This window comes from Buteo buteo, chromosome 2 (assembly GCF_964188355.1).
Source record: "Buteo buteo chromosome 2, bButBut1.hap1.1, whole genome shotgun sequence".
In the NCBI taxonomy this organism is placed as follows: Eukaryota; Metazoa; Chordata; class Aves; order Accipitriformes; family Accipitridae; genus Buteo; species Buteo buteo.
This window is the reverse complement of record NC_134172.1, coordinates 64,938,485-64,961,354: the sequence shown is the minus strand read 5'-3', so window position 1 is coordinate 64,961,354 and position 22,870 is coordinate 64,938,485. Positions and strand designations below refer to the sequence as shown.

General features: G+C 49.7%; 1 protein-coding gene across 2 annotated transcripts in view; it reads left to right on the top strand.

Moving 5' to 3' along the window:
* The window catches only part of CBFA2T2 (CBFA2/RUNX1 partner transcriptional co-repressor 2), a 63,953-nt gene extending 41,406 nt beyond the window's left edge, over positions 1-22,547 (top strand). For both annotated transcript variants that reach the window (XM_075058937.1, XM_075058945.1), the window contains exons 2-11: positions 6,462-6,605; positions 10,470-10,711; positions 12,895-12,984; positions 13,567-13,748; positions 14,394-14,647; positions 15,337-15,422; positions 16,548-16,743; positions 18,511-18,579; positions 18,945-19,135; positions 21,306-22,547. In XM_075058937.1, coding sequence (XP_074915038.1) covers positions 6,462-6,605; positions 10,470-10,711; positions 12,895-12,984; positions 13,567-13,748; positions 14,394-14,647; positions 15,337-15,422; positions 16,548-16,743; positions 18,511-18,579; positions 18,945-19,135; positions 21,306-21,596 — 1,745 coding nt within the window. In that variant the 3' untranslated portion in view covers positions 21,597-22,547. The remainder of the gene's footprint in view (positions 1-6,461; positions 6,606-10,469; positions 10,712-12,894; positions 12,985-13,566; positions 13,749-14,393; positions 14,648-15,336; positions 15,423-16,547; positions 16,744-18,510; positions 18,580-18,944; positions 19,136-21,305) is intronic.
* Positions 22,548-22,870: the final 323 nt, after the last annotated feature.

Here is a 22,870-nt window from a genome sequence, read left to right as displayed (position 1 = left end):
TCTACAAAATTGCTCCCAGGCCAGGCAGGTTCCTCCTTGCTTCTTAACTCTTGTGACAGTGAGTCAAGGGGAATCCTACACCTTCGTCAAGAATGGCTTAAAGATATCGATGTTGCTGCTGTATGTGCCCTCCAAAGACCCAGCCACAGACTTTAAATCCATTTCCCATGAGGGAGGAGGAAAGGATTTACTGTCTGTCCTGGTTTTGACTGGGATAGAGTTAATTTTCTTTCTGGTAGCTGGTATTGTGTTATGTCTTGGATTTAGTACAAGAATGATGTTGATAATGCACTGATGTTTTCAGTTGTTGCTAAGTAGTGTTTATATTAAGTCAAGGATTTTTCAGGTTCTCATGCCCAGGCAGCAGGAAGGCTGGAGGGGCACAAGAAGTTGGGAGGGGACACAGCCAGGACAGCTGACCCAAACTGGCCAAACAAATATTCCATACCATGTGATGTCATGCCCAGTATATAAAGTGGGGGGAGTTGGCCTGGGGGGATGGCTGCTTGGGATCTAACTGGGCATTGGTTGGTGGGTGGTGAGCAATTGCATTGTGCATCACTTGTCTTGTATATTCCAATTCTTTTATTAGTAGTATTGTCATTTTCTTATTGTTATTGTTTTCATTATTAATTTCCTCTTTTCTGTTCTATTAAACTGTTCTTACCTCAATCCACAAGTTTTACCTTTTTCCTTCTGATTCTCTCTTCCATCCCCCTGGGTGGGGGGGAAGTGAGTGAGCGGCTGTGTGGTGCTTAGTCGCTGGCTGGGATTAAACCACAACACTGTCTTGAGCTGATAGCAGGGTTTAAGAGCCTGCACATACTCCATGTGCTCTCTCATAGAGATTGCTGGATAGTGTTAAATTGTGCCCATGCAGACACTACGGTGTAAATTTGTATAAAGCATCTGTGTTTTCTGCACCATAGCAGCACCTTTTTCTTCCCTTGCTGTCGGTAAGCTCGCGGCTCTACCATCGCGGATCAACGTGTTCTCTTGAGCGTCATCCTGCAGAGCACAGAACTGCCAGTTTCAGGCACTTCATAACTACCCATCCATCACCTCTTCAAAATGTGACCATGTGTATGGGACACGCAACCCAGGAGTCGTGGCCCCAGCAAGGATGTGAGACAGATTCATGATCCGCTTTTTGTTAATAAATATAAATCTCCTACCCTGATACTATTCTGCTGTCTGTTGGAACTATATTTCAAACTTTGGGAAGCGGATGGGAAGGAGACCATTTGTGTCTGTCTGCCCCCTGGAGTTGTTCCTGGCTGTCTTCTCTGGTTCCTTACTTGCTTTTTGGGAGAAGGTAACATCCAGTTTTCCTCTTGCAGTTTTTTGGGTTTTTTTTCATTGCTTAGTTTATTCTGTAATCACCAAAAGCATTTAAGGATTAATTTAAATTCCAGTGTACTTGAGATACTCCCTAACTTGTCATTATTTTTTTCTTGTGCTTTTTCCCTTTTCTCAAACCTACAGGCATGAAGAGATTAATAAAGCAGCTTCTTTATACAGTTTACAATGCAAGTAAATGCTAGGCATTCTTCAGAGGTTACCTATCACAGCAACACTCTTTGTACTAAACACCATACGTGGAGGGCTTCTTTAAAGAAAATAAATACGATTAAATCTGTCTCGAGTGGTTGTTGAAACTGCCCCCTCTAAAACGTGCTGCTGTGTTGGAGAGCTGGAGCCTCGGTCCCACAGGAGCACAGGAGTGGGACTTCTCTGAGGACCAGTTGAGACCCCAGGTTTTCTCCTGGCATACTGTCCTGTTGTCTCACTTAGCTCTTTCTCCTCTCCAGAAAGGAAAATCATCAGCTGCACTTAATCTTGACATATGCTTCTTTTTAATTTGTTATGCTGGGATGAGAATTGGAGCAGCAAAGGAAATATGGTGCATACTGACAGTCAATGTGGAGAGTCAAATAAAACCGGGGCCTTTCAGTGTGCTGCTGGAGAGCAGAGGGATGAACAGTTTCAGGTGTATTCAAAGCTCTGGGGCTTTCTAGTTTCTTGCACACCTGGGCTCCTTAAATGGGACACGCAAATATATAGGGCATGCAGCATAAACTGACATGTTCCTACAGCTGTCCTTACCCAGACAGCAGCTTTGCAGCATCTGAAATCTGTAACTCCAATTGCTGTGAAATCTGGTCTTCAGGCTTCATCGGCTTTTGGAGAAGATGAAATTCTTGCATCAAGCCAAGACTAAAACAGCATCTCCGTGATCGGGTTTCGTTTTACTCCAAGTGAATTGTCTTCCCACGTGAAACTCCAGTGCGTTCGATGCCTGGAAGGCAGCTCTTCCATCTGGCCCGGTGGCCACATCACTGCCACCTCTTTCTTTGTAGGTCCTGGGTGCAAGGTTGAGCATGTGTCCCTGCAAAGTTTTGACGTTTGGCAGCTTGACGGCAAAGGTGGTGTGCCATAAACATGTTCAACCTGTGTCCTGCAGGCACACTTGAAAAATAATGACACAACATTTGTAAACGTTTTTAAGTCCAGGTAGGGTTCAGAAGGAGGAGTTTTTGAAGGAAAACAACCCAATGTTTCCAGTTTAGGCAGGTGTCCTGCTCTGACACTTGGAGTATTCGGTCATTGACAAGAATTATTTTTCTTGGAGCATCATCCAAAAATCTATTACGGCATTTGACTCTAGCATGATTTCAGATGGCTGATACAGTGGAATGACTTGCAGGCATTTTGAGAAGTGTCTCAGCATCTTCTCTGTGTATCTGGAGGCAGCACCAGAATGTTGCCATTGGTGAGCCAGTAAAAATTTCTGAACAGTGAAATGCAGAAGAAAGAGACCTGGAAGGCAGCATTTCTCCAGGGACCATCTCACTGGCTCGTTTTTAGCCCCAGGTCAACTCAAGGCTGACTGAAGTCCTCATTCGCAGTCTGGTTTACTCACATGATTCTCATTAAATGGATGTGTTTAGGCTAAAAATGAGGAGTTTTAGAAAGATGTTTTTTATCTGTGTTTATAGGTGCCCCAGGTCATTAGCAGGAAGCTTTTAAATTTAACAATCCTGTTTGCTTCTTGTCTGTCAGAGTGAGCTCAGAAAAGAAGGTGTTGACTTCTCGTGGGCTTTAGTTTTGGTGTCTCATGCAGTAGCCCAGCAGTAGCTGGTTTTGTTTTGGGGTTATAAATTCCATGTGACTTTTTTCCTCCCCCTGTAAATTAACAAAATTAGTTCTGCTTTCTTAATGTGCACTAGGAACGTTTTAGGAGGAAAGAGGAGAAACCTTAAGGATTGGTTTCACGCTCTGTTTCTCTCCACAGCATGGCAGGAAAAGTTGGCCATATACGTCTGGAGAAGAGGGTTTCATAGGAAGGGGGTGAAGATCAAACGAGGCGGGTGGGTGGCAGTGCATTGGTATTTGGGGTGTATGGTGGGAAAGGGCTAGCAACAGTCAGGGAGCGATGTGATGCTCTCCTTGGCATGCTGCAGCTGGGCAGGCATAGATGTGGGCAGAGAGCTTGCAGAGGAGTGTGAACCACATCTCACATCTCTGTCTGTGGATGATGTGCAAACAGGTCGTGGTTCTCGCATATTAGCTCACGGTTTTGCAATTATTTCTGTCTTCTGAGCAAACATGTTTCTGTCCCCTGATGGCCATCAAGCAGCTGGCACCGAATGGTGGATAGGCACAACTAGTGCTGTTTTGATTGAAAGATTTGGGTCGTTTAGCAACATTTCCTTTCCCTGCCTGGGTGAGTGAGCTCAAGAGGTTTTGTGCTAGAAACCCCCCTAACTTCATCTATAAACTCTGCTCTTTGACTATTTTGCTGCATTTATTTTGAGTGGGAGGAAAGGCAGGAGTTTGTCTCCTCCTGTTCTTGCCAATTAAACTCATCTGCTGGAATAGGTACCTATGTGCATGAATGATGTCCTGTTCCTACATCAGTGTATTGCTGTTCATCTGAATGGCATATTCATGCATGGATATGACAGGGAGAGTCTGCACATTAGTATTAAATCATAGGAAAGTTGGACCCAATGTATGTGAATAGTAGTTTGCAATATTATATTAATATGGTTATGATATGTTAAAATTAATAGTGTGTTTAGTGGGTCCCCACTTTGTTCAAGAAAGCAAAGACTAGATTTATTTATTTTTGAAAGCAGGCTTAAATAAATAAAGGCACAAACTTTCTGCCATGAAAGTATCGTGGACACAGGTTTTATAGTGATTCCAGCCCCACCACCTCAGTTATTCCAGCTGCACTGAAATGGCAGGAAAAGGTGGGTTTTCAGCATGTATTCATCTGTGCTCCTCCTTCCACAAATCGTCCTGCAAACAGCAAAAAAAAAAAAATGCTAGCAATAATACACTTCATTTGTTACCTTGCTGGCGTTAATGATGACTTGCCATAAGGAAAATAAATGAGCCGGCTCGTGCCTGGTGTGTGGTGGCAGAGCAGGTGCTTGTGGCTCACGGAGCAGATTCCAGGCTAGCAGCACGAAGGGCTTGGGTGCCAGTTCACATCTCCTCTGCTCTCAAAAGCAGCGTTTTTGTTGTCAGGAGTTGCAAAGTAACAGGTTTTGTGGTTGTGTTTCAGTGCAGAGCTTTGCCATCCATTCAGTGCTTCTCTGTTTTACGGGAATACAGCATTCAATTGCTTTGCCAGAACTTGAAAGCTGAATTTCTTACAGTTGATAGATATTTGTAAAAACTGTGGATTACAAATTAGATTGTAATCTAATTTCATTAGATTACAGCATGTGCTTTAATACCTTTCCTCGGTGGCTTAGTGCAGCATCAGGACTGACCCCGGGTGGCACAGAGCCCCTCTGCGTGTGTTGTTTTTTGTCTGTGCCCCCTTCAAGGGTGTGCGCTGGGAACCCCCTTTAGCCGCCTCGCCGAGCGGCAGCGCTCACTTCTGTGCGAGCTCCCGCATTCGAAGTGGTGCGCTTGGCTGCTGCCCTGAAGGTCTGGCAGACTTTTCTCCTTGCCAAAAGCCAACAACTGCCTGAGAAAATTCACTGGTCCAAAGCCCGGCTTGCTTGCACCGCAGAGAGGTGAAGGATGAGCATCTGCACCTCCCTCACCCCCTGAGCCGGGGTGCAGATGGGCGTGCTGGGAACCCATCGGTGTTCCTGTGTGGGGACATGCTGGAGCGCGGTCACAACTCGTTAGCGAGCTAATCGAGCGAGGCGAGCAGCGGCTTGAGGAGCAGGGAGCGGTGACCGTGTTCTTGGAGGGGCAATTGGCCTCGCATCGCATCGTCTGGGGTCGCAAGCTCCACAGCCAGGCGGGCGCCAGAGCCGCCGGCAGTGTGACATGGAGCACCCCTGGGGGGCTGTGTTGGCTCCCATGGGAGCTGCACTTGTGGAGATGCTTAGGTTTTGTCTGCTGAGCTGTCTGGTTTTAAAAAACAAAAAAACCCCGAAAAAAATCCCCCAAGCCCTCTAAGGCTTGCATAAGCTCATATTTCCTCCCTTTCTCTCATTTTCCGCCAAGGATGCCTTTTGAGGCTGATTTCAGCCACACTGGAGCCAGGAGCCTGGCCACGCTGTTCGGCTGAGTTAGGACATCCCACCAGAGCTTGGGTCCTCGGAAGGGACCCTCAGAGGCTGAAAAAGAAGCTGCGGTGTGAGCTGGTGCTGTATTAGACACTAGAGACTCCACACAGGAGGGAAGGTGTGAATAGCTGATGTCGGCTCATTTTTACAATGCTGTGACCATTTTGGTCACTTGCTGACACAGCTGCTGCCAAAGTTGCACCAATGCTCCCTGCACAGCAGGCCGGCACCCACCCAAAAACCAGGTTGCCTGTTGCATGGCTCTGAGCTGGCATTTCCTCCAGAGAAGCCGTCTTAGGGCCAGGCAGCATGGGGAGGCTGCGCCGGGCAGCGAGGACAGAAATCCCTAGTGTAAGGGAGAGGAGGTGCAGCAACATTTAATTTGTGAGGTTTTTTTAAAAAGCAAACGTGCAAAGCTGGTCAGAGAGCTGTTTGCCAAAGTGGCTGCTTCAGAGCATGGTTTTGCTGGTCGGGGAGCAGGGCTGGAGGTGAAACCTCGGCAGCCCTCACCAGTGCCACCCTGTGCATGCTGCCGAGGTGTGTGTGGGCATGCCTGGGGAGTGCCGAGGGCATCCTAAGCAGGGGGAGAAAGCAAAGCAAACAGCAGGAATGCTTTGAGGAAGCATCTTTGGGCACAGAGGGTGAGAAGATGCCGTTGAGAGACTGGAATGGTGAACACAGGCATCCTGAGCCTGCCTGGCAGCATCTCAGGGACACCCACTGCACCCTGGTTGCCTGCCTGCCAGCTCGGGACCATACCCTGCCTCCCCTGTGGTGGCATGGGGCCATGCAGACCAGCTTGGGAGCCTTGTCCGCCCCCCCAGTCCCCTATCTTCACCCTTGTAACTGTACTTCATGTGCTGGGTGGGGAAATGCTTGTCCGTGACTGTCACTAAGTGTTACCACCTTCTCTTCGTACAGTTGCTGGTGAGAAGAGGGTGCCAGTGATGCCTGGATCGCCCGTGGAAGTGAAGATACAGTCCAGATCCTCTCCTCCCAACATGCCACCGCTGCCACCTGTGAACCCTGGCGGCCCCCGGCCGGTGTCCTTCACCCCAACTGCACGTAAGACCCCAATAACGCTGCTTTTCCCTGGGACCAGCTTGAGCTGGGAGGAAAGGTTCTGCTTGTAGAAGTCACCAGGGATCTCAGCCATCGGCCAGGGCTGCTCGCCAGCATGGCGAGCGTTAGTCATGCTGCAGGGCTGTAAGGAAGGGGCAGAGAGGGACAGGCTTTCCTGCTGTTCTGCTATGTATGCAGGATGTATAGCAGGGTCTGTAATCCCTCCCTACCCCCCTGCCTGCTCCTACCTTACTCCTGGTGCTACCTTGAGTCCTTCTCCTTGCAGGTGCAGCCTTGATTTCTGCCATAAACTCTTTAAGAAATTGAAGTCTTTTATCAGGTCAGCTTCAAACAAGCCAAGAGCTAGGCTTTTCACTGTATCCTCTGGAGGAGTTAATTCCCGCTCTGCTGTATCTCATTTTGCAGACAGTGTTTCTGCAGCTGAGATTAGAAAGTTTTCCTTTTTTTTAATTTCCCAGCCTTGGAAATTCCTTGCTGACCATCCAGCTTCTCTTTTCTCCATCTTCGCTTTATAATCTTTGCTATTAAGCTGCAGTAGATCCTGGCCCTGCCCAGCTGCAGCGCAGCCTCACGCCCACTTCTTCTGGCAGGGGGTTGCACAGAGGTGACTCTGCAGATGGGATGGACGTACAGCCTTTTCTCACAGCCTAGAAAGAGCACAGGCTGGTGGTTTTTTTTCTCCCTTAGCTGATATTTCAGCCACTTAATGTATTTTAAAAAGCATCGTTCTAGAGCAAAGCTGCTTTACTTTGTGGGAATGGAGTTATCTGACCCCGGCATGTGGCATGTACGTATTTTCCAGGCTTTCCTCACCTCTTTTCCCCTGCGCTGAGCATCTCCCTAGCTGGTTCTGCATTGCTTTGCTGTCCACGATGGTGTCTGAGATATCTCAGTTTCACACTGGCAGTGGATTTCGGAGATTTACAATCCAGCCTCTTTCAGGACACACACTAATGCATTGCATGATGCTGGCAATAGCACTAATCGCCGGGTTATCCCGCCAGACACGTTGTCCCCATCTTTATGCGCTGAGGGGTTTTTAATGGCTCTCCTTTTGCTCAGGCAGAAAAAGACCATTAGCAAAGTGACAGAAATTAATTTTTCCAATGAGGTTGCTTGGCATACTGCTAAGGGCCAAGGAGCCTGAATCTGCTAATCGCAGATGACTTAATTGCTCTTTCCAAGAGAGATGAGAGATGCAACATGTGGTGAAGTTTATTCTTGCTTTTTACTTCTCAGTTGCACCAAAGGGTCTTTGTCAGAGTCAGTGGGTATGTATCCAGCCCTGTAAAAGCCCACAGCTTGGGCAGGCAAGGAGGAGCGTGCTGGAGGAAGGCCATGCCTGCAGATCAGTAACAAAAGGGTTGGGGAAACAGGGAAAGCCTTTGAGTATTGAGGTCCTAAGGCAGAATTTAACAGAGCAGCCCTAGAAGATGACTTTTATGTTTCCAGGAATTTAGCATCCTCCTCTCCCCCCACTTGTAATCCCACCAGTCTGGGTACACCACCTCACTTGCTTCATCACTGTCCTCTCACCTGGAAATAGAGGCCCCAGCCCAGCAATGTGGTCTGTGGCGGAGCAGATTCTGGCGACGCGCAGGATCAGATAACTGCCAGCCGCCCTGCGGTAACACCGTTTGCAGGAGGGTCAGGCAGGGTAAGCCTAAAAATGCAGAGAGCGGTTACGGGCCTGCATCTAATGGCAGCCCCGAGACGACTCAGCTCGCTCCGCTTCCGTGGCAACACCTGAGTCCATCAGCTTCTGCTGTTTCCATCCTTGACAGCCTCTCCCAAGGGTCCCCCACAGCCCTTGTGTGGGTCACACAGTCCCTGCTCTCCCTAGGTTTAAATTTGAAAGAATAAGAGAGACCAAAATAGAGAAGGGAGTAAAGCACCTTGGTCGCAGCTGCTGGAGAGTGCGGAGCTGCACAGCCCTCCTCTGTTTGAGAGAAGCTTCTCTGGGTGACTTACCCCCCTATTTATAACACGCTTATCATGAAATAAATGCTCTTTATGAGTAATTGCCAGAAGCCTTGCCTTTCACATAGCTCTGTGTTTGCTGGTGCTCCGTAGTAGCTAACCCTGCCAGTACATGCTGTCTCTGCAGGTCATCTCTGTTCATTTGCTGCTTTGGGGAGACGGGTGTGGACAGGAGTTTTTCAGGTTGCATTGGTCCATAACAAAAGGCGTGAGCTTGCTTTGCCTTTGCACTTCCATCCTCTCAATCCTGGCCTTTGCCTTCATTTCATCATCTCTTTGTCTATGAAAGGACGCATCTTTGTTATGCCGCAGAAGAGCCTGTCACCCCCCTGGTTAGCAGGAACCACCTTTGATGGTCTCTTTAGCCTTATCTTTCCCTTGCATCTTAACTGACTCTGGTTAATCTTCTCCGGTTCCCTGCTGTGCTCACCATGGCAGATCCAGGTGCGTGGAGCCCTTCCAGCCTCCAACCCTGGTGTGCCCCAGAGCGGTTTAACTGTTCAAGTACGTCCCACTGCCTTCTCCAAAAAACCCTCACTGGGGTCATAAGGATTTGGTATGATCCTCGCGAAGCTGCAGTGGAAATTTTGGCATCTTTTTTTGCAAGCTGCTGCTCCATCATGGTGCGTGTCTTCCCCTGCCCCACATGCAAGGAGCAGCTCTGCCAAGTGGCTTCAGTGTTTCTGCTCTGAGCACTGTTGTTTGAAATGTTTTTCATAGCTTGCAGCCTTCTCTTCGGTGCTTGCATCCATAAGGGATTCAAGACTGGGCTTTTAAGGATAACCCAGTGGATCAGCTAAAACTATATTTACGATGATGTACTTTTCACCTCTAAAATGCTGGATTTATACTGAGTTGGGGCCCCAAGTGCACAGCTGCTCTTCAGACAGGGCTCTAGATTGCACAACAGCGGCGCAGGGATGTCAACAATTTATTCTAATCCCTTGCCGAGTTCCCAAACTTCCAGCCCTTCAGTCTGTTTCAACATGCTTGCTGCTTACAGGAGGTGAAGTTGCAGATGGGACCAGGTTGGAAAAAACAACCATGTTTGCAAAACTGCCTGTAAATCCCCAGGGAGGTACAGCAGGCAGGCACAGCAGGGCAGGATGCTGTCAGCCATTCTCCAGGCAAGGTGGAGGCACCTGAGCTGTGGTATCCACTAGTGGGACCCTGGCTGTAATGAGCACTGATGACTCGTTGTGAAGGATGAGTCTGGGAAGGATCCTTGGATCGTCTGGAGTAATTTCAGCCTGATACAGACCAGAGAACGCTGCTCGGGCTGTAAACTTTGAGCTAAAGCACATTTAATTCCTTAGGCTGAGCGTACGGCAGACTGAGTCATACCGCCGCATTGGCTTTACGCAGCCTGACCCCATGTCCTCCCAGGCCACTTCAAATGCAAATGGAGGTGTGCCTGCTCTGCTGAGCCCTAATCCTGTGGTGTTCAATGGCCCTGGAAATGAAGCTCCCTGAGCAGAGGCTGGCAGAGGAGAGAAATGCCAGGGAAGTCACTGGCTGTGGTGTAAATCACCACTGAGCAATCCCATAAGGAAAACTCCTGTGGGTGCCTTGGCTGGGTGCATGGTTCTTACGTGCTGGTGGCTGCAGAGCATCCCCACAAGCTCAGGGGAAGGTTGAGGAGAAGGCACACACATTGCCCGTGACCAGCTCCATAGCTGGGTGCCCTCCGGCACGGTGCGCGTGCTCTGCTCTGGCCATAGCCCCTTTTCTGGTTCTTGCCCTGTTTGCTAGTGGCAATTAACCACCAGCAGCAGGCCCTTGTGTGGAAGATGAATCTTCCTAAACACCAGACCGCAGGGACGTGCCCATCTGATGCTCAGTAACACTTCTGTCTCCTGTTTGCAGTGCCCAACGGAATAAATCATTCCCCCCCAACGCTGAATGGGGCACCATCCCCACCCCAGAGGTTTAGCAACGGTCCTTCCTCCTCCTCCTCCTCCTCGCTGACGAACCAGCAGCTCCCGGCCACGTGCGGTGCCCGGCAGCTCAGCAAGCTGAAGCGCTTCCTCACTACCCTGCAGCAGTTTGGCAATGACATTTCACCAGAGATTGGGGAGAAGGTCCGGACCCTCGTCCTGGCACTAGTGGTAAGCCCTGTACGCTGGCCTGGGCTGCCTTGTTTTTGTCAGACCACTTTGGTGATGGGATCCTGGCAGGCAGTGCGTGCATATGTTACACAATATTATCTGTTTGTGTCTTTATAAGCAGAGCTGTTGTCTGAGCAAGACTGTGTAATGTGTAATGCTTTCTGCTAAACTTGTTGTCTTCTCTTTTTCTTGTCTTCAGTGGGTTTCAAAAAGCTGTTTGTCCAGTGGCTTTGGCATGAGCTTGGGTGCAGCTGAACTTAAGAAAACTTGGAAGGATTGGGACTAGGCTTTTCTATAAAGGCCACAAGTCTGGTGCCATGGGCTTGCTGGAAGCTGTGGGCTATGCTGGGCTTCTCCATTTCCCCTTGCAAATGAAACTTTTCACACAATTCAGAGGAGCCTGTAGTTTTGTACTAGAGAAGTGTTTTCTTGCTCATGCAGATTTATGATTGCTTGGCCCTGACTGTGGACCAGTTTACCTCTGATGTGTTTCAATACAAAGAAATGCCAGTTCCAGCCACCACTTTGTTAGTGCTGCCCTGACTTCAGTGTGCTCAAACTCAACGCTGCTTTGCTCAGCAAGGCAGCCAGGTGTAATGGAAAAAGCAGGGATGCCGATCGGGAACTGGGTCCCGGCGCTAGCAGGGACTTGCTCTGGAAAGCTGGTAGTGCTTCTCCACTCCTCGTTGTGTAGAGAATATCATGACACTTCAAAGATTTCATTTATGATATGCAGTGAAGTATTTAATGGGTTTTTTTCCTCTTTATGGGCTGCTCCTGCATGTCTTAAACAAGCCCACTAGCATGGCAAAGTTGACTATTGCCAAGGTCTGCAGAGGATGGGAAGGCTGCTGTTGCAGAATAGGAGGTTTGAGCTTCTGCTGTGCTGTTGCTTTTCTGATTGCATATTTGCCTGCATTACCAAAGGCATTGATTCTTTGCTTGTGACAGTCTTAAGGTGCAGCTACAGGAAAAGGCTTGGTAAATAACTTGTATGTATCTTCTGCCCTTCTTCTGCACTCCTACCCTTGGATTTGTGAGAGCTGGAGTTGGTGGCAGCGCGTGCATGCATAATGTGTGTATGCGCTCCTGCCCTTTTGCAGCTATGACAGCTGAAAACACCCTTCAAAAAACAAATGAACAGGTCTTGCTGAGGAATTGTGACTAATATTTGCAGGCATACAAACTGACTGGTAGGAATGCTGTGCAAGCCCACACCCTGGACCGAGACCTTGGAGAACAGCACCACACCGCCTGCCTGGCTGTGATCTGGTGTGGCACCCAGCGCTGCTCCCAAGCTGATCTCTGCTTTTTGGCGGGTTTCTTTTGAGGCTCAGCATGCAGTGAAGGTAGCTAGACTGCAGGCAGCCTGGAGTATTTCTGCTTCCAAGGTTGGCGTGGGCAGAGCAAACGTGGGTCTGTCCATGGCCTTGGGGGCTTTCACAGCACTTAAGCACTGGATGCAAAATGCTGCTGCTGAAGAAGGAAGGCATATATATTTCCATGGGCGTAGGGTAGTACCTTAGCTTGCCCTTTTGGAAAGGAAATAAGCTGTCCATGTTCCTCTGACTGTTGTTCTCACCACTGATTGTGGTAATTGCTGCAGGGATGAACTTTGTATGTGCAGGTTATCAAATGCTGCTTGTCCCAGGGAGCACCCAGCCTAAAGGGCCACAGGGGATGCAGGGTCGGGCCAGGAGGGGACCATGCCAGCGGGATGAGCAATGGGCTGGTGGTGACTTTGTGGATGGTGGATGGATTAGATGAGATGAGCTGAGCTGAAAGGGAGGAAGGAGGAGAACAAGGTGTGCAGCTCTGAGCAGCTGGAATTGCTGTTTGGCTCCCCGCAGCCTGCCACAGGCCACCTGGCCAGGGTACAGGAGATGCCAGCTGGGTCCTGCTGCCTCCTTAGAGCCAGTCCCTGCCTCCAAGCCCCAGAGCTGGGAGGATGCTGGGCCGGGCAGTGCCTGGCTGTGTGCAGCATTCGCCCCTCGCCTCATGCAGCATTTCTGCTCCATTGGCCTGAGTCTTTTTGGCTGCATTAGGCAGGATCCAATGCAAACATTGTCAGTCCTGTAGTGGCAGATGCAGTCTCCCTTCCAGTTCTGTTCGTTTGGAGCCGTTTCCCACGTGTCTAAAAATAAGAACAAATTGTCATTTCATTTCTTAATTTCTTTTCTCAGAACTCAACGGTGACAATCGAGGAATTTCACTGCAAGCTCCAAGAGGCGACGAACTTCCCCCTCCGGCCGTTTGTGATTCCCTTTCTGAAGGTGACAGAGAGCTGGTGGGGCTTGCTGACGCTCTGTGTGCCGGTCTGTGCTGCTTGGCAGCATGTCATTGCTGGGAAAGCTCTCGTTTCAAGCACCACGGCAATTTTGTTAAAGTCCAAGACAGACTGCACAGACCGTAGCAGTGGCCATGTGGGACTGGCTTGCGGAAAGCTAACGTTATAACGAGTGCCACATATGTCTGCTTGTATGTTAGGGATAAAGGAGACAAACCAAGCTCCATTCAGCAGCTTCTGATCCTATAATCTTATTTGCAAATGTTCAGATCTAGAATATTTGAAGCGTTGGTGTACGGAACACGTCTGGGGTGGTTAGATGCTGGAAGCACAGAGCACTTCCTGGGACACTTGGTTTTTGGGTGCACCAACGTCAGGTTAGCAGCTCTTGAGAAAACACAGGTAAATCTGACAGTGCGGATAGCAGGAGCTGGAAGATCCTGAGTGGAGGCCATTGGCTCTAGGTGTTACTGCTCTGAGGGGTTATGTGTGCAGAGCAAATCTTCTGCGAATGGCTGGAAACGCCTGCCCACAGCCTGCATAAACCAGACCCATGCTTGTTTTCCAGGCCAACCTCCCGCTGCTGCAGAGAGAGCTGCTGCACTGCGCCCGGGCTGCCAAGCAGACGCCCTCCCAGTACCTGGCGCAGCACGAGCACATCCTGCTGAACACAAACACCACGTCCCCTGCTGACTCCTCCGAGCTGCTGATCGAGGTGAATGGGAATGGGAAGAGGCACAGTCCGGACAGGTAAAACCAGCTATCGTCGCTCTGCCAGGTTCTTGAAGTTGTGGAATTTTTTTCGACTTTGCTGCTGTCAAAGCTTCAAGCAGCATCCAGGGCTAAACTGTAGGATCTTATCAACTCCCAGCCACTATTCTGGCTGTTAATAAGACATTGATGATTGTCCTCCTGCACTGTGAATTCAGGTTGGGATCTTCTTTCAGGCAGGTTCTATCCCAGAGGAACTTACTGCGTAGCACTGAAACGCTAGTCTGGAGAGCCAAGCAGTTCTCCACCTTCACAGGCAGCAAGCGGAGGCACTGTTAGGGCTGGGAAGGATGCAGTTCATTTTCACCACTTTTTTTATTCCAACTTAAAAGTTGTTATGTAATTATGTGGAGTGTGCCTTAAATTTATAAAAACTGTGAAATTTTAATTTGGTCACACTCAGAAAAATGAATCACAACACTCGGGCATCGTGAACTTTTTCTTTGACAGGGTCATTTTGAGGATTTGTTCACAAGTTGAGCATGTTTGGTTTAGCTCCCTGCCTTTACCCCCCAGTAAAATCATTGCTGCCCAAACTCTGCTGTTTCAAAATCTGCATCTTACCCTTTCCAAGTACGTTTATGCAGTGCTAATGAATACCTCTTTTTGCTGGTGTGGTTGCAGAAGGGAAGACAGCAGCTTTGAGAGGGAGCCGCTGCCAACAGAGCCTCCAGCCAAGAGGGTGTGCACCATCAGCCCTGCACCCCGGCACAGCCCTGCCCTGACAATCCCCCTGATGAATCCCGGGGGGCAGTTCCACCCCACCCCACCACCCCTCCAGCACTACACCTTGGAAGATATCGCGACCTCCCACCTCTACAGGGACCCCAGCAAGATGTTGGAGCACAGAGAGATTCGGGACAGGCACGGCGGTCTTGGTGAGAAAGCCGGGAGAGCTTTTAGTCGTAGAAGCTGTGAAGTCCAGCAGCTGAGCTTTGGCATCGGTCCTTGCTTGGCCACTCGCACCCAAAGCTGTGTAATGCTGGGCATGTCCTCAGCAGTGATTTTGCAGGGAATTCAGAGAAAACAACTGGCCATGGGAGGTTAAAAATGGGAAGAGTGAGAGTTTGTATTTCCCCGTATAGATGTAAAGGCTGGAGCCACTGAGGATGAGGAGGAAGGACCTGGTGTTTGAATTGAGTGGAGGGCAGGGAAATAGAAATTAACCTTTCCAAGATCACTAAAGCGGAAAAGCAGAGCCTGACGCCCCCCAACCCTGTTTCTTCCTGGGGGTGCATGGGATGTGCATGCTGTGTTTCCAATAGGGAGCCTGAATCACAAGCTCTGAGCTCCTGTGGGTTTATAATAAGGGAGCCAGGTCCCCAGACAGGTCAGATCCAGAACCATGAGTGGATTGTAGCACTTCCAAGACAGTGACACGGACAAGGATAAAAGCACCGGTGTGGAATTGTCCCTGTAGTGCTGCCTCCTTGAGATGTATTTTAAAATCCCAGCTATATGTAGCTGGAAATACAGCTCTTTATTTTCACTTTGGGGTCACCTTACCTCTCCAGCACTGAAAGCACTCAGTCCATCTAATCGCTCTTCTGGCTGTGGTTTGTTGCAGGTTTGAATGGAGGATACCAGGATGAGCTGGTGGACCACCGCTTAACAGAGAGAGAGTGGGCTGATGAGTGGAAGCATCTTGATCACGTAAGGAATGGCAGGAGGTGTGGGAAGCTCTGTGGGACGCAGCAACCCCGTGTTCCGCCTGCTCCAATTTGTGATTTTCTTGTTGTTGGTACAATATCCAGGCTTTCCTAGTGGCTTATAGAGGAACAAGCCACCACAAGAAGGTGGACGGTGAGTAGGGCAGATAGGAGCAGTAGCACTTTCCTGACAGATTTTCTCTGCCCATGGTCAGTGGAAGCCAAAATCACTCTGGCCTAAGCATCTGGAGCTGGGGAGCTTCTCCTGCAGAGCATGGCCGTGTGCTGCCCTGGCTGTCTGAGCGACCAAATCCAACCTTGTCCCTGCATGGGTCTTTTCTGCCACAGCCCTGGCCAGCACTGGACCAGCAAGTGTGCAGATGTGCTATGTGCAGTAAGGATATAGTGCTTACAAAATAAGTAAACCCATCATTATTTTTTTAAAAGACTTTTTTTCCTGAGGTGCCAGCCTTTTATGGGCCTCAACTACGTGGCGACAGCAAGACTTGGTACTTCTGGCAGACTTTCTGCAGTCAGCTTTTTCCCTTTGAGCAAGGCTGCTCATCCAACCACTTCACTGGAGAGGTTCCCCCAAAGAGAAGGGATTGAAATTCAGCTTTCATCATAAATGCAGAGACCTCATGCTTGCTTATGCTCTAAAGCTGATGGTTTGGTTGGGGTTTTTTTGTGGGGGAGGTCGAGTAGAGGCCCCTTATCTGAATATTTGAGAGTTAGGATGTGGCTATGGAGAGCTGGCACCAGGTTCACAGCCAACCCTTGCATGGGCTCCCTATACCCATAGGAAAGCGGTGGCTTTTTTCCCCTCCACCTTTAGGAGCATGGCCTGAAGGTGTTTAGCCACCTCCTGTGGTGACCAAGGCCTTACGGCGCAGGTGTGACCACCTCCTTCCCACCTGGTGCTGCGTCCCTGCTCGGTATCGCTGCTGTGCATACAGGTACGGGACCCAATCTTACCCGCCTGTATGAATACTGCATCATCCAAAATACCGTGCTCGGAGCCTGTTCCTGTGAAATGACCTCATGTTTCATTTTCCTGGGATGGTCCCTTGGACAAGAAATTCGGGAGATGACCTCTTGAGCAGGACTGAAAACTCATTCCTCCCTGCAGGCACTGAACTGCATCATGGAGATGGTGGAGAAGACCCGGCGCTCGATGGCCGTGCTGCGGCGCTGTCAGGAGGCCGATCGGGAAGAGCTCAACTACTGGAAGAGGCGGTGCAGCGAGACGGCAGAACCGCGGAAGGCGGGCAGTGAGCTCATCTCCAGGCAGCACAGCCCCAGCAGCTCCGACTCCATCAGCAGCGGTAAGCGAGGGGTGGGTGTGCTGCGCCAGGACCTTTTTAAGTAAGTGTCTAATGAGGATAAAGCTATATTAGGCATAAAGTGATGATAATATATTCAAATTATTATATAAATTAAACACTTAAGCAGTGCATAGTTGTTCTCAAAGCTTTGAAGAGAGACAAGTCAACGGACAGGTTGAAGCTCCTGGGTGAGCTTCTGAAAGCAGCATTTGCTAACGTCTGAAGGCACCTTCGGGGGGCAGCAGCAGCTTCTGCTAGTGCCGGGAGAAGAGCATCTTCCTTGTCACTGAGCCATACTTGCTGACCAAACCGAGCCAAGTTCATCCAAAGCTGAGAAACCAGGGGGTGAAAAGGCAGGAGAGGTGGTTGATTCCACCCCTCTTCCCTTCCAGTTTGTCTTGCCTAAAGGATTTTAAATGTCAGGGTCTACTAATTCTAAAAATGCTGAAGACTGCTGTAAGTCTAAGAGCTACTACCTGTGTTACTAATTCTATTTTTATATCATGAGCCAACTTAACTTTATTAAAGCTGACTATTTTTCCCCTCCAGTATGCAGGGGTTTTGACCCTATACAAGAAATAAGTCTAAAATGGTGACTTTATTCATTTGGATGTTATTCTGATTTCCATCCAAACAAATATGCTGCAAATCAAATGCTGAAAAAAAACCAAAACCCTGATCATTCAATAATAAAAATGGATGTTGTCTAACAATAAGAATAAAGGTAAAACTAAAAATCTCAATTAGATATATTCAACTTGTTTGTATTCAAAATAAAGAGTGAATCCTCCTGCAAGGAAACCAAGCGCCCATGGCTCCAGCTGTAACTGCAGAGCGGGCTGGATGTATGCAATGACCTGATGAGCACAGCTGGCTTTTAGCCCTTCTATATTTAAGTATATTGTGACTAATACACTTACAGCCCCATGTTCTTAAAGGTGATGTAATTTAAGTTTTTTTATATAAATTGGGAATGTTATTGATACTTTCTCCCCTCATGGGACCTAGGGCTAATTTTCAAGCTCCATTGCTGTTGCAAGAAGGTGCAGTTAAACATCAAGAAGCATCCCAGGTGTGCCGCAGGCTTAAATAACCTCACCGCCTTCCTGGAGTGCTTTTGTTCTCCCACCAGCCTTTGACATGAATCAGTTTTTGTTCTGACCCTTCAGAAAGTTACTCTGAAGCCTTAAAAAAAGGGATGCAGATAAAACACAGGATGAGCTTCTGAAAAGCTTCCCTGTGTGACTGCAGTCCGTGTTTAGGTCCTTGTGTGACTCTCCCCATCTGTCCCGTAGGCTCTTTGTAGGCTTACGGGTGCTGGGGAACGTATACACCTCTTGCTGTAAGAGGTCTTGCAGGACAGTTTGTCCATCAATTCAAGCCTCTGAATTGCCCCTGGGAGTGGAAAGTGCTGCGTTTAATGTAAACTGCTGGTCATATAGATTGATGCTCGAAGTTGCTGGATGTTGCTGGATGTTGCAGAAGTTTGATGGCATGTATTTATAAGCATTGCCGGTTGTTATAGAGTACCAGGAGATGGAAATGGGTTATACAGCGTCATAAATTATGCAAGGCACTAATTAAATGTTGTAATTTATCATCTGAGTGTTTGATGAATGGCTTCAACTGTAGGAATCCTGTGCTTTGAGTTTTAGCTGGTTAATTCTACCCTGCCCCATGATGTACTGAGGTACTGCTGGGCACTTAAGCAGCAGTTGGGTGAGACGAGGCTTTGCCAACCTTTCCCTGTCTCCCTTATTCCAACAGATTCATTGCGGGAGTTCAGCAACAGGTCGGGAACAGGCTACGTCACTGAAGAGATATGGAAAAAAGCTGGTATGTGTTTGCTAGTAATCTCGGCGAGGGATTCTGCCAGGTCGGTTGAGATAAACACAGATGCTGCAGATTTGCTCTGCAGAAACAGGAGAATCCCAGCTGCAGGAACGCCCCAGGATGTGCACATCTGGCTACCAACAGCCCCGGCCTGGGTTTTCCAAAGGGCTCTGCTCCTTCTGTACGATGCCAGTGGGGATCCTGTGGGGCTGAGCCTGGCGTTGCCGCACCCAGGAGCGGTCATAATGCTGGTGCTGACCACGACCCACAGACATCCCAGTCACAGGGAACACACCGCTGCCTCTCGATGCCTCCCAGAGGCTGACCATGCTCCTTGGGCAGGTTGTGAAGCTGCTTTTTTCTTCCAGAAGAAGCCGTGAATGAGGTGAAGCGCCAGGCCATGTCGGAGGTGCAGAAAGCGGTGGCGGAAGCCGAGCAGAAGGCATTTGAGATGATTGCCTCCGAGAGGGCTCGGATGGAGCAGACCATCGCAGACGCCAAGCGCCAGGCCACCGAGGATGCTTTCTTAGTGATAAATGAACAAGAGGAGTCTACGGAGGTAAGGTGCCCCGGGACCTCCTAGGAAGGGACTTCCAAAGACTCACAAGGTCTCCAGGTCCTGCCTGGCAGTGACTCGGAGCCTGTGGGTCCCCTGTCCCTTTCCCTTTTAAAAGTCTCTCTCCAATCAATAACTAAAAGGATGCATTGGTACCCTAAAAAAAAGTTTTGATTTTGATTTTGCTGGCAGGGGAATCAGCCTAAGTAAGTTACTAAGCCTCATAACACCTAGTGAGATATTTGAATCCCTTTGGAAAAGAACGGATGACTCTTAGTTTGTCATAGCCAGCGACACCTGTTGAATGAGTGTCTCTTAGAGAATTTCTTTCTACTCTTGTTAATTACCTTCACTGTTCCTTAACTGGAAGCTCACTTCATTAAGCTTTGGAGATCTCAGCTGGACTGGGCAAGGAGAATTGCATGGTTAATTCCTGCATCACCACAGCCCAGCCACATGTGGTTTGCTTCATTTTATTTTCTCCACACAAATGCAAGAGCAGAGGCTTTGCCTCTGTTTCTGCCAAGCAAGAATCTGATGGGAATGTGGAGTTAATGTCCGCTGGGGCTGTGTGGGCAGCAAGTCTGTTTCCCCTCCTCCTGTGGGATTTCAGTTCACCCTGCTGACTGGGGCTTGGGAAGCTCTGGTGCTGGGTTCTCATGCACGGCAGGAACCACGTAAATATTAGGTGTTGTTACAGAGCAGTATGTATATACTCTGATATTTCCCAATTAAATCACTGAAGGTTGAATGTACCAGTTGATAAACATATGATGGGAGTGGGTGGAACTGCTCAGGAAGCCATGGAAGAAATGAGACAAGCAATGATTTCTCCATAGGGGAATACCAGAGGAGTGTCCTCCTACTCCAGCCGTCCCGGGGAGCAGAGTGGGACCTCAGCAGCAGCCGAGCATCCCCCTGCCAGCACACTCCCATGCAAGCCGCAGAGCCCTGCTCTAAAGGCCGTGTTGAAAAGCTGTCACGTATTCTGGCATGCTGTGTAACCTTTGAAATACAGTTTAAAAACACCGCTTGAAGTGTAAACAGCTGTAAAGCAGTGACCCAGTTTTCCAAGAGTTACTGCAGGCTTTGGTAGGGGTTTTTTTTGGTCACAAGTCCTCCTTCTTCTGGAGGACTGAGGAGCCTCAGGGACACACTGGCTCTGGAGCAGCTTGCTCCCGACCACCTCACTTTGGTGCTTCGCTGCTAGCCCATAAATCATCTCCATAAGCTGGTGCCTCCAGCGCAGACCCCAGGAGCGGGGAAACTCACTGCCCTTCCTCGCAACACGGCTGTCCGATACAGGCCAGCATCTCCCACCACCCCGCTTTCCTGCTTCAACAGCTTTTTGCTTGTGGGCACAGAAGCGGTGGCCAGCGAACGGTGCCCCGTTGGGCAGGGTTAGAGGCAGGCAGGCTCCGGCGGAGGCTGCTTTTCCGCAGCTGAACTTGTCCTCCCCACTATGCAACTGCTAACGTGTGAGTCCAGCTGCAGGAAAGCTAATCCGGCTGCTCCCCTCCTCGGAGCAGCTGCAGCCGCAGCTCCCGGCGCTGGCCCCTTGCCCCCGCGCTCATAAGGAAGCAGTGGCACGCCGTAAGCCCACCAGCTGACGCCTCTCCCAGCGGCCAGAGGGGCTTTGCTCCGCTTCCAGATTGAAGCTCAGGCTCTGGCAGTGCTTCCACCTGTCTGGGAGGCTTTCAAATGAGCTTTTTCTTTTCCAAATTAGCCTGCTCCGACCTCTTGTGCAGCTAGGCAGGGTGCAAAGCAAATGGTGCCTGTGCAGCACGCTGTAATCCCTGCAGAGAGCACTTGGCTGGGAGCAATACCAAAATAGAGCTGCTTAAAACAGGAAATAAAAAGACCGAATAGCAGCATCTGCAGCGTGTTTTTTAGTCTTTGCCTGCTGTTTCCTCTCTGCATTTGGGTGGATCTAGGGGAGAGGATATGACCAGTGCAGTCTGGAAGGCGGTTTTGGGCAGAACGGAGGAGTAGGGGTTAGTACCTTTGGCAAAGGGCTGTGAAATAGAAGGAATTAATGGTTTGCTCATTTTAATATTACTAAATCTAGGCCAGAGGGCAATGAACAGTCCCCTCCAAAGCTGTTGAGTCAGCACCATCCTGCAGCTCTTGGAAACTAAACCCATTTTCAAGTGTGGCGTCTTTGGTCTTGCAGAGTTGCTGGAACTGCGGTCGCAAAGCGAGCGAGACATGCAGCGGCTGCAACATCGCCCGGTACTGCGGCTCCTTCTGCCAGCACAAGGACTGGGAGAGGCACCACCGAATCTGTGGCCAAGGCCTGCACGGCCAGAGCAAGCCGCTGGCTCTGCCCACAGGCCGATCAGCAGCCGCTGCTGCCAAGAGCCTTGACGGTGTGCCCAGCCCGGCTCTCGAGAAGACTTCGGCGACCACCTCCCGGTCCTCCACCCCGGCATCCGTTACAGCAATAGATACGAACGGACTCTAAATGGGAAGTTTTGGTTCAGTCCATTTGATTAGTTCCCCTGGGGGTTTTTAAGCCGAAAGAACCCCCCACAGCAACTTGTATCACTTGACATATTTGACACATCACGCCACCTCCTCAGAGAGCCAACACTCAGGCTTTGCCATCTCATTCTGGCTTTTTTCTTTTGTGGCTTATGAAGAACTGGGGCCAGCCTTGCTCACGGGACCTCCGTGCCCGTCTCTCTGCAGGGGGGTACCAGAGCATCATTCAGGACCTAGAGGAGGCCAGGCACTTGCTCGGGAGGACTTGGACTTGGTGGAGAGCACTGCCGGCACACACGGGAGATGCTGAGCCCTGTCCTCATGGGTCAAACGTGCTCAAGCTCCTTTCCTGAGGTGCCTGAGCCACCTCCTCCTTCAGCTAACTTTCTCCCATAATATGCATCTATCTTTTTTTCCCTTGCTCCCAGACAGCAGTGTCTCAGATGGCCATGCTGGCTGGTTGTTGCTGTGAACAGACCGGAGCCAATTTCCCAGCAGGAGCATCTTGTCCTCTAGTGCAATGGCAAAAGCCAAGCCCTCTTCTCTTCTGCCTGCAGGTTGGCGGCTGATGATTGCAGAGAGGGAGGAGAAGATTCGTCTGCTCTAAACCAAATGTCAGTACCAGGGAGGTACGGCTAGTCGCTTCTGGATGGCCTGGTTTTAATCCTGTTCTGTGACAGGACAGACAGTTGTGTGTTACCCTGGGTGGGACCTTTGCTGGGGGAAAGCGGAGAGCAAATCTGGATTTGTTGCAGGTGGTTATTGCCCTTTCCACCTGGGTACCGTTATTTTGCTATGCAGAAAGTGTTTTTTTTTTTCACTGCATGGAAGTTGTTGGTTTGAGAGTTACTGCCGTTGTTTTTGACCAGAGATCCTCATGTGATTGTGATGGATTACTTATAGTCTGTTCGCTTCACACGCATTGGCCAAACTATTAAAATAAATGCAGGACTTGGTGTCCTATGTCGGTTCTTACCCCCAGCCCCAGGGGGCTCCTGCAGTGCTGCTTGGATGCCAGCTGCGCTCCTCTCCCCGGAGATGCCCAGGGCTGCACAGCCATCACTGCCTTGTCCAGCCTTCGGAGACTTGAAGATGCAGGCTTGGAGAGCAAGGTCCGGCGGGGATGCCATGGTCAGCCTGGGAAGATCCATCGCTTGGAGCATCCCTGCTGTGGTGCGGAAGGAGGGATTCAGTGCAGTACAAACCCTATAATGGACACTGACCCTCAGAGCGGCTATTCTGGGGCTTGGCGGG